Source organism: Otolemur garnettii, unplaced genomic scaffold (genome assembly GCF_000181295.1).
Source record: "Otolemur garnettii isolate 467f Iridium unplaced genomic scaffold, OtoGar3 scaffold00025, whole genome shotgun sequence".
NCBI classification, from domain to species: domain Eukaryota; kingdom Metazoa; phylum Chordata; class Mammalia; order Primates; family Galagidae; genus Otolemur; species Otolemur garnettii.
Window position 1 is genome coordinate 21,143,745 of NW_003852420.1, and position 11,207 is coordinate 21,154,951.

An 11,207-nucleotide genomic window follows, 5' to 3' on the forward strand; every position below is an offset into this window, starting at 1 on the left:
GTCAGGCTGGATTCGAACCCGCCAGCTCAGGTGTATGTGGCTGGCGCCTTAGCCGCTTGAGCCACAGGCACAGAGCCGATTACCGACTTTTTACACCCTCTTACAACTGGCTTCAAAGCGGAATACCTCCTTCATCCCACCGGGCGCTGGGATTGCAGGGAGACTCGTTTGGATGCTCAGACCCTCCCACCACCCTCCTTCCTGGGGAGGGCCAAGGAGAGCAGGGGAAAGAGTAAATATTTAAGTCACCTCCTGTCCTGGAGACCTCCTGTATTGGGCAAAGGAGCCAGTGGTGAGGGGTTCTCCACCCCCCAAGTAGACACTCTCTCCTCCAGAGGGAAGGAGGGGTAACATCTCAATGCTCACTCCTGAACCGCACCCCTCCAGGTGCGACTGTATAATCTGAGACCCACAGAAATCTTTAACCATTTTAACCTGTCTGTCTTTTCCACAGAGAGGGCGTTTGCAGAGCCGCGCCTAGCCGTGAGGACAGTAGCCCTTTCTATACTCACCCCCTCCAAAAGCACTCAGGCTTCAAAACCCGTCGCCCATTCATTGACCAACTCTGACAGAGCACCAGCCCAGCCTGGCTCAACTCTCTCTCCCAGTAGGCAGTTTCCCAACCTCAGGCACTCACCCTTCCTCCTCTGAGCTTGGCCGGGATCCGTACAGACCCTCTCACCAGTGCTGCCTGCTTTCTGTGTGTCTGGGACAGGTTGACAAATGTGGGCATAGAATGGAAGGCTCTCTAGGCTTGTCTGCAGCGCCCTGCCCCGCACGTGGCTGTAACCCGCGGGCCGCCTGGCAGCGCGTGGGGCACCGACGGGTGCCCGAAGTCAGCGAAGAGTTCACGCCCCAGGTTTGGGTTCCAGAGCTTCCAAGCTCTTCTCCGTGCAAAATCTAGCCCCAAGGTCCCCCTGCGGTAAGAAGGCGACTTCTGGTGGGGGTTCCGGCTGCCTGGGTTGCGCCCCGAGGACTCCAACCATCCGCAACCCAGCCGCTCCGCCCTCCAAGGCCGGGAGGAGCCAGAGAATCCGACGCTTGGTGTAGCCCAGAGGGACTTCCTATAATTCCCGGGCCTGGCGGGGTAGGGTCCCGCACCAAACTCACGGGTCGCCAGAGGACTTCGGGACAGGACCGGGGATCCTGATGCCATCAGGAAGGCCCGCGGGTGAAGAAGGGCGCCGATTCGTCGCCCCCACCCCACTGCGACCCAAGGGCGGGCAGCGAGGCCGGAGTATTGGAGTCTCGCTGTGACCTCGGACAGCAGAGAGAGAATTGTCCGCTGTGCGGTGGCTACTGGGGGAGACGGCAGGGAGGAGCAGGCTCCAGCCAGCCCACCTGCCCAGCCGCAGCGGCTCCCCTGCGCCGCCCGCCAGCACGCGCTCGCCCTGGGTCTGGACGGCGGGATCCAGCCCGGGTTTGCAAACCCGAAGCGGGAAAACGCCAGCAGCAGGGGGCCGAGCTCGCGGCTCGGGAACCCGCGCTTCCCTCCGTGGGGAGCCTGCGGCTCTTTTCCCTTCTCGCTTCACCGCAGCGCCTTCGGCTGCAACTCGACGTCGGGAGTGGGGCGACCAGGGCTTCCGCCGCTCCACTCAGTTCGCCTCGGCCACCGGCGAGCAGGTTTGGGGTCCTGCAGGTGCACACGCCTGAGTCCCGTCCTCCGCACACCCGCCCCTGGGACAGTCCAGGCCCCATTCCTTGGACTGAATTTGGGAATTCTGCCACACACTCAGAGTCTGGAAGTTTTGGAAGCTGATGTCCTTCAACAGAAAACCAACTCAGGGCAATTCCGTTCCCTCCTGGCATCCCGTTCCTGTCCCAACTCTGGCACAAGGTTAAGGTGCTCGGAGCTGAACCTCCTACTCTTCCCCAGGGCAGGGGTCCTCAACCCCTTCCCCAAGCGCAGGGTCTTGGCCTCCCTCAGAGTCAGTGAATCTAGGCCTTCAGCCTTGTGAGCCCCAGGAGGAGGGAACTGGGGATTGCCACTTTGGTCCTATTTCCAGGGAAAGAAGCCCAATGGCAGACACTTGCCAACTGCAGACTAAGCTCTCTCTTCCTTTGGGTTCCAGAAAGGCACTGTCCACTAAGCCACTGAAGCACTGAGTCCCAGCAGAGGACTGCCAGCAGAGCTGAGTCCCCTGTGCAGCCATATACCCAGTGTCCTCCCCACCCCCAGCTCCAGGTGACACAGCCCCAGTCCCTGGCCCTCCCCTATGTTCTGAGAGGCCTGTCTTCTCATCTCCCCTCTGTACACTCCCAGACATTCAGCCAACTCCCAGCTCCTGGTAACCTAGTCTCAGATCCTGGAAGTCCAGCCTCTGTCCCCTACCCCCATTCCACCCAGCCTACTCTGAGAACACAGGTGGAGGGCAAACAGAGCCCAGGCTTGAATACTGCTTTGGAAAACAACTTGAGCCAAACCCAAAACAGCTTCTGCCCTGAGCCCTGAGGGGTTCCTATGTACCTCCAAATTTGGGCACCCACCCCAAATCTAAGGATCTCAATGCTTGGGCCTCTCGGAGTCTCTGATTCTCTCTGTGTGTCTGTCTCTCTCTTTCCCTCTGTCTACCTTTCCCTGGCACCACCAGAACTTGGTCAGTTTTTAGGCTTGAGAATACACTCTGAGATGAGTCTCCCTGAGAAAAGACACAGATACTCCCGCAGATACACAGGGAGGGAAGCTTACATGCTTAGAAATCCTCAGATACCAAAGAAAAATTCCAGGACCCAGCAGAAATACTGTCACACACATTGAGCCCCCACACTTAGAGAAATGGACCAACATATATAAACACACCTCACAAATACACTCACAGAAACAGATATACACATGCGGAGAAATACTAAGACACCCAGGAAAGGACCATATGAGACATGCACTGGACCCTGAACTCACAAGAACACAGGCACCCAGGAGCAGGACAGTCCTTGCCCTCACCCCACACCCTAACACACAGTGTTCACACGCCACCAGCTCCCCAATCCTAAATGCCACAAAAGGCTCCTGTAAAGAAAATTTCTCCAAGGAAAGGAGAGGCCTCCCAGGCCCTACTGGTAAGGCAGGGGCAGAAAGTACCTACCAGCTCCACAATGTTAAGGCTCTGTAAAGTAAAAATTATTTATCAAAATCAGAGGGAACAGCACTTCCATTCCCACCTCTTAGGAAACAGGAAAGTGGTTTAACTTGTTCTGCAAATCAACTCCAGATCCGCAAAAGGCAGAGAGAGGCCAGCCCCCAGGAGGCAGCCAACCCAGTGAGCCCAGACTACTGGGCCCACCCTGGGCCACAGTGTCCCTCATCAACTCTCCAAGCCAGGGCTGGCTGCCCAACCTCTGACTAGGCCGGCAACCTCCCCTGCCCCTCTACAGGGACAAGAAGAGTGCCTGGTAGACACTGAGCCTGACACAAAGGCGGCACAGGATGTGGTCTGTGAGCCTGTAGGGACTGCACCATCTTGCCCGGCTCTGCCCTGGCAGATGCCCGCCGTTCCTTACCTTTCTTGATCACGGACTGGTCCAGGAGGCTCATTCCCGGCTCATCCATGGCCTGCAGGTAAGGACAGCACAGCGGTGAGGGCTCGTGCGCACCCAGTCGCCTGTCATTTCCCAAGCCCTTCTTGCCCCAGATCTCTGTCTGCACCACCCAACGCACACCACCATCGCCTGGGGCGGTCACAGGCGGGACTAAGGAATCGCCGAGACTACGCACCATCTGCCACCCTGGTTATGTCACCGTTCCGTACAAAAAGGAAAATCTGAACCTTAGACAGAAAACCGCCACGCCTCTCCTTGCCCCAGACGCAGGCTGCCGCATGTATGCCTTACGTGCCTCAACCGCCAAGCCAGGAGGGAAAGAAACGATCCCGCCCCTGCTCAAGGTTGCCACCAACCAGGCATCACGCGCGGACTCAGGGCCAGGTCATCTTAATGGCCAGGCAGCGTTTAATCCAGGAGGCGGTACGCAACCCCAGAGTCACCAGTGAGAAGTGGTAGGGCTGGGAGAAGAGTAAGGTTCCTGCTTTTGTCGCCTTTTTACCTCCAGGCTAAATCTCTGCGGCGGGTGGGGACCCATCCCAGACCCTCACCTGCAGGTCCTCCAGCCCGGGCGGCGCTGCAAGCCCGGGAAGGCCAAGGGGTGCGTCCGCTAGGCCGTGTGCGCCGTCGCCCAGGCTGTGCAGGAGCCGGGGCACGGTGGCGGCGTAGTCACGGCGCGGGTCAAGGCCCAGGGCGCGGGCGGGCGGTGCCAGGAGACTGGGCGGCTCGTCGTGGGTGCGGGCTGAGGCGCGGGGCGCGGCCCACGCAGCCTGCGGAGGCTGCGGTTGCGCCAAGGGCGCCAGGCCGCCGTACGGGTCCCCAGCCAGGTGGGGAAAGGTAGCAGCGGCGTCGGGAGCCTGGCCATAGGGAAGTGGCGGCTGTGGGTAGGGTGGAGGGAAGTAGGGGGGCTGGAAATCGGCGGCCGCAGCGGCAGACGGCGTGTGGCAGAGAGGTGGTGCGGGTCCATAGGCCGCCTGGGGTAGGGACGACAGGCGTGCCCCGCCAGCCGCTGCGCCCAGCCCGTCGGGGCGCTCCTGGGGAAGAGAGGGAAGCATTAGGAGACGCACTGGCGGATGAAAGGACCTCAGCCCCGAAGGATCGTCCTAAACTCGCGAGTGTCCCGCCCGCTTACTGGGTCCCGACGTCTATCTCTGAGTGACCCATTGGCACGGGACCCTCAGTCTGGGGACAGCAGTCTCTTGCGCCCCGCTTTGTCAGCTGGCAGAGTCCCTGTGGCGCCCTCCCTCTGAGGTTTTATTAGCGTTGGCGCGGGGCAGGGGGACTGAAAGGTCCAGGCTCCCTATCCCCCGACCGAGCATGCCCCGGTGTCCCAGGACCCGAGGCTACTCACCATGGCGGAGTAAGCGTGCACCAGCATGGGGTGGGTAGCGCTGGCCGCGAGGCGTGGCGGCCGCCCAGCCTTCGCCCGACGGCGAGTGCGGGGAAAGGTGCGGGGAGCCGGCACAGCCAGCGAAGGTCACGGCGCAGCAGCCGGGTGCCACCCGGCCCGGATCCCAGAGAGCGTGGGTTCCTCAATGGTGCGGATCCCTGGGCAGGTCCATGGAGGCGGGACGGACAAGTGCGAATCGTACTTGGAAAAGTCAGTCAGCGAGCGCCCAGAGTCCGCCCTTCTCCCTCTGAGCGCAGTCTGCTCCATGCACTCCAGTTATAGTGGCGGGGGCGCGCCAGGCCTCCGGGGGCGCGCATTAAAGAGACAAGCTGTGGCCGTTGTCTCCTTTTTCCCCAGCGGCCACCAAAGGGGAGGCGTGGCTTTGGCCGGACCGCATAGGGTGGGTAGCAGGGCGTGAATTAAACCCTTGCTGGTCTGACACCCGCCTTTTGGGCTTGCAGTTTGAAGCTGCGGTGAAGCAGAGGATTCCAGGCTGGGATTCAGGGGCTCTACGTTTTCTTGGCTCTATCGCATTCTTGCCTTTGAGCAAAGCACTACTTTTCTCTGGCCTCAGCTTCTGGGTCTGTAAAATGGGCATCAGTCCTTTCTCTAATCACGTCACTGGACTTTGGATGAGGTGAGCAATCATGAACGTAAGAATTTGTGAGCTGCAGACTCAAGGCCACCCCTCATGTGCACACGTGTCTATGTGCATGTGTGTAGGAGTTGGTCAGAATTTCTCCTGAATGGTTCTGGATCAAACTTTTCTGAAGGTGCCCACTTCACTCAGGCTTCCCGGGCGGGTAAATCCCAATCCCAAGCCAGGATCTGAGAAGGTGAAGACACACACTGGCCATGGATTTGGCACGAGCTCCACCTAAGAAGGGGCCATCCTGTTTCTAAAGCCAGAGGGGCCTGAGCTGATTGAGTGTGTGGGGGCCTTTGACATCCAGGGACTATTAAGCAATTCTCTGTGTAACTGAGTCCCGTAGATGGGTGTTTATTACACCAACAGGCACCTGCTATGTGTTTTTGTGTTACCATGTCACTCCCTCTTTTTTTCTCCTAAAACTTAATCCTCCCCTCCTAAGAAGCAGAGACAGGAATGCTAAGGCAGAATGAGAATTAGAAAGCAGAAGATAGATGTTTTAAAAAGCAAGAGGACGCACAGACCAGGGCATGGTAGAATAATAACAAAACCCACTTATTACAGACTGTTAGACTCTGTGTGAAGTACTTTATGAATATTGAGTTATTTAACTCTCACAGTGGCCCTATGAGCTAGATACCCTTATCACCCCCATTTTCAGGGGAGGAGTAAGGCATAGAGAGGCTAAATGACTTGTTCGAGGTCAAGCAGCGGTTAAGTGGTGGAGCTGGGGTAGTCTGCCTCTGATCCCTCTCTGTGCTCAGAATCACTATTCTGTGTTGCCTCAGACTCAGGCTCCTAGAATTTAGTTCTGAGTGACTGTGTGATCCTGGGCAGGTCCCTTTTCCTCTCTGATCTTCAGTTTCTGCAACTTTAATAATAACAACAAAAAGGTGGGGGAGGGCAGAGAAGGCTATTATTTTCTTAGATCCCTTTTTAGTGAAGTAGAAGAAGGCAAAAAAACAACAAAAAACATCGAGACAGAAGAAAAGAGAAGGGAAGGTGAAACTGATTCCATTAACCCAGGAATGTGTGGTTCCAGTTGGATAGCCCAGAAGACACATGGCAGGGGAAGAGCTCAGGCCTGGGTTATCTTAGCTTGGAAGGCTGTGGGAAAGGAAGAGGCTAGCAGCCAAGGATTCCTCACTAAGAACTTTCCAGAGGCTGGAAGCTCCAGTGAGTGCAGTGGATAAAGCAGAATTGGGCCGCTCTGCAACTTTCCTGCCCTGACAGGTCAGAGGTCAGGAGTGTGTTTGTGTATGTCCATATATGTGGGTGCATGACACTGTGGAGACACCCCTTCTTCCTACCCTAAACCTCAGCCACAGGACAGGTGTTAGTGCATGGTGTGCACGTTGGTGGACCCATCTGCAAGAAGTCCAAGAATAGCAAGGGAACAATGCCTGTGCCCAGCTCTGGGGAGCTCCCTGCTGTGTCCCCACCCCCCCCACCCCCGTTTAGAAAGACCATAGGGACATAGGGACGGGATGCACTGCCTGTCTAGTGGCTTTCCTGCAGTTTGAGACACCTCCTTGCCCCATTCCCTTCTTACTCTGACCATTTCTGTCTCATTTCATTACACCATGTCTTCAATGTTAGTTATTCATTCTCAACGTAGAAACTTCTGCCTTTTCCCTCCTGTCTATACTCTACATGAGTGAGTCGCCCCTCTCAGGTCTTTAATGACCACCTGTCCACTGATGTCCCCAAATGTGTTATCTCCAGTCTGTGCCTCTCACTCGCAATCTAGACCCATAGGCACAACTACTGGCTGGGTCCATGTGAAAACTTCCAGGTCCAAAAACTGAATTCAACGTCTCCATCTCTACCACTGCTTTCCTCCAGTGTTCTATAGTTTGTAAATGACACTACCAGTCTTCAAATTCAAGACTTGATAGGCTAGTCATCCCAGAAGAGTCTGGGTGATCGCCTTCATCTCCATAAGCTAACTGCTGACATTTCTAACCCTAAATGTGCACCCATGGAAAGTATCTGGGGGAGGCATGAGGTGGGTAACCCAGAAGGCAGATGGCACCTCTCTTGGCACCTTAAACTACCTTACTGTTATACTCTAGTAGTAAAGTATAGTCCCTTGGTCAGCATCACCAGCAACATCTGAGAACTTGCTAGAAGTCATAATTCTCAGACCTCTGAACTCCTGAGTCAGTATAAGTCCTTAAGGCAGCAGTTCTCAACCTGTGGGTCACAACCCATAGGAACTGTATTAAAGGACATTAGGAAGGTTGAGAACCACTGCCTTAAGGGGACTCAGAAACACACTAAAGTTCAAGAGCCACTGTCTAGGTCATTGCAACAACCCTCCAATGGGTCTCCTGACTTTATATGTATCTCTTCCAACCCAGTTCCAACTCTATTGAGCAATAAGAGGGAAGACCATGTTACTTCCCTACTGAAATCTTTCCTGGGTCTTCACATGACCATCTTCAGGAAAAAAAGTTCAAACACTCTAACTGCATTTCAAATACTTTGCAATTGTAGTTAACTTTCCTGTCCTGCTTCATGAACTACTTTACAAGATTAAAGGAGAAACAGAATATGTGTTAGCACTGCGCTTGGTACATGCTTATTAAATGCTATAAATGATAAATGAATCAATGGATGACTTTATGAATTCCTCATCTCTAATGCTATTAATGTGAACATGACCCTGGATGGCCAGACACAGAATCCAGGTATAATCTGAGGGGATCACATGATAAATGAGTGATTGTGCTAATGGCTACAGAGGAGAGGGATGTTTTCCTCCATGGTTTGCTGCTGCTTTGGGGTCCCTAAAATTTCACAGTCCTGTGGTTGTAGACTTGGAGACCTTCTCTGTCAGGACCAAGGGATGTCTCACTTTCTGAGGCATGGAGGTGGGGTTTCTGGTTGCCTGCTCTCTGGGACGCATGCACACATGTGGAAGCCTGGGGTGCAAATGAAGACACCCCTGGAAATGTGGGGCACACAGCATGCACAGAGACATTCATGGGAAGGACAGGTGCTATATAGGAATATAGGACACCCATTGACTCCTGGGTGTGCATGCTCAAACATAAATGGACTCCCACTTGGCATACTTGGCATATTGCTCTTTCCCCCCTCTTTTCAAAAAGGGAGTTTGTTGGTCAGACATAGTGACTCATGCCTATAATCCTGTAATCCTAGCACTCTGGGAGACTGAGGCAGGAGGATCACTTGAGCCCAGGAGTTTGAGGTTGCTGTGAGCTATGATGCCACAGCACTCTACCCAGGGCTACAGAGTGAGACTGTCTTTAGGGAAAAGAAAGCGAGCTTTAAAAAAAGTGAGCTTGGGCGGCACCTGTGGCTCGGTGAGTAGGGCGCTGGCCCCATATACCGAGGGTGGCAGGTTCAAACCCAGCCCCGGCCAAACGCAACAACAACAACAAAAATAGCCAGGCATTGTGGCAGGCGCCTGTAGTCCCAGCTACTTGGGAGGCTGAGGCAGGAGAATCACATCACCTAAGCCCAGGAGTTGGAGATTACTGTGAGCTGTGACTCCACAGCACTCTACCAAGGGCAATAAAGTGAGACTCTGTCTCTGGAAAAAAAAAAAAGTGAGCTTGCATTTGGATTTATGTTAAGAAAAAACTCAGATCTGCCTCTTTTATAGTTGACACAGCCACCCTGCGCCTCCTAGCTTCCTGCTCTGGGCCTGGTTGAGAAAGTTTACAGGGTGGAGAAATGAGGCACAAGAAGATGCCAAGGTGCCCCCTTGTGGTTAGATCTCACAACTGCAGCTCAGGTCTCCCTTTCCCCTTCAGCTGATTACCGGGAGCAAACTTAGTCCTAGCAAGTTGGCTTTGCCTGTTTCCATTCCCAAGCGCAGGACTCTCTAGCCATAACTCATTAAAGTTACAGAACTCAGTCTGCCTTGTATTAGGAAGCTTTGCAGGGTTTGACTCTCCTCCTGTAGGAGGCACAGCACTTTGACAAGAGGGATCATGAGTGGTTGTCATTTGCTTTGGGACCCTTCCCTTTTCTTTCATTTTCCCAGATGGTCTCAGTCACTCCTATGACTTTAAGGTCCCTCTATTCTGACAACTCCCAGATCTGTCAGTTGCCCAGACTTCTCTCTGAGCCCCAGGTCTTAGAAAGTAACCATCCATTGGATATTCCATAAATAGCACAAATTCACCATTTGTAGAACCGTGCTTGTATTTTCCACACGCCTGTTTCTCTCCTAGTGCTCACCATGACAGCAAACGACCCCCTTATATATATTCAGGGGCCCAGACCAGGAATCTTGGGGATCATCCTTGGCCCTTCCTCCCCTCTTCTTTATCCCTTTTCACTTTCCATTAATCGCCAAGTCTATTAACTGCCTCCTACCTGTCTTCTCCATCCTCATTGCCACTGGCTTACTATAGACTTATCACCTCTCCCCTGAGATCCCTGCCTCAGTTGTCCCTCTTGCAGCCCATCATCTTCCCAAAGTGTCAACTGAAAGACATTTGATCTGCTCAGAAATCTGCAGCCTGATCTCTCAGTGTGACCCTTTATCTAAGCCTCTGACACAGCACAGGAGCACTTGTAGGATCTGGTCCACGCCTGCTGGTTCAACCACATTTTTCATCACTTATCACTTTACACTTTCACTGCGGCAATAATAAACTACTCACAGTTCTCACACTGGCATGCCTCTGGTCCTCTACTTGTCTGCTTGGCAAACCCCTCCTCACTCTCAGCTCCGAGAGCAAATAGTTGCTTTGAGTTTTCCTGGGACTTTCAGTCCCAGGCCAAGGGGCTCTCGTGCTCCAGCTACACTTTGTTCAAATCTGCAAAGAAGCCATTGCTTACACATTTAAGTTGCCTTGTCTCTCTCCTAGATTTGAAGCTGCTTTGAGTGCAGGGTCTATGTCTTATTTACCCTGCGAATCCAGACTAGGAGGGCTTTCAGTACATATGGTAAAGAAATATTCCTTTTTGTCTATAGCCAAGCTCCACTGGTGGGCACAGAGGATGCTCAGAGGTTTGAGGGCCCAGCTGGAGGTGTGCAGAGGATGTAGGCCTGGGGAGACAGCAGGTGCTTGACTCATTTCCTGCTGAAGCTCTCAGGCCCTTTCACTTCTCCTGGCACAGGAGTCAACAGCTGGTAACCTGGAGTTACATTTAGCCTGAATGTTTTGTTGACTTAGTGGTTATTTAATTTACCCTTAGTTGGTTATTTATTTACCAACATTCAAAAGTCAGGTTTCATGTAAAAATGAGCATTTTGGACATCTTTAAAAAATCTTAGGATATAGCGGTGCGACTTGGCAACTCAATGACAGAGAGGGGCACACCAGGCCTGGCCATGTTAACATCTGAGTTTGGCAACCTGCTGTACTGATGAAAGGTGTGGCTGGGGAGTTGATGGCCTGTGTGGAGTCCTGGCTCTGGGATCTACTAGCTGCAACACCTAGAACAAGTCACTGATCCATGCCTACACTTCTGTCATCTATAAAATGGGAATTACAGCGCCTTCTCATAGGATTCTTGGGAGGGCTGAATGAGTTAACACTTGTGAAGGGTGTTTAGCAGGGCATGTGTCAGCAAATGGCAGTTGTGGGCTGATGAAGCCTGGAAAGGAGAGAGCAGAGCAGGTGCAGGGCAGATCACGCAGGAGGC

At 53.7% G+C, this 11,207-nt stretch overlaps 1 protein-coding gene across 1 annotated transcript in view; it reads right to left on the minus strand.

Annotated features, from left to right (window-relative positions):
* Positions 1-4,915, minus strand: part of TFAP2E (transcription factor AP-2 epsilon) — a 21,067-nt gene extending 16,152 nt beyond the window's left edge. The window contains exons 1-3 of the mRNA XM_003788183.1: positions 4,889-4,915; positions 4,089-4,571; positions 3,499-3,550 (exon numbers count right to left, since the gene is read on the minus strand). Coding sequence (XP_003788231.1) covers positions 3,499-3,550; positions 4,089-4,571; positions 4,889-4,915 — 562 coding nt within the window. The remainder of the gene's footprint in view (positions 1-3,498; positions 3,551-4,088; positions 4,572-4,888) is intronic.
* Positions 4,916-11,207: the final 6,292 nt, after the last annotated feature.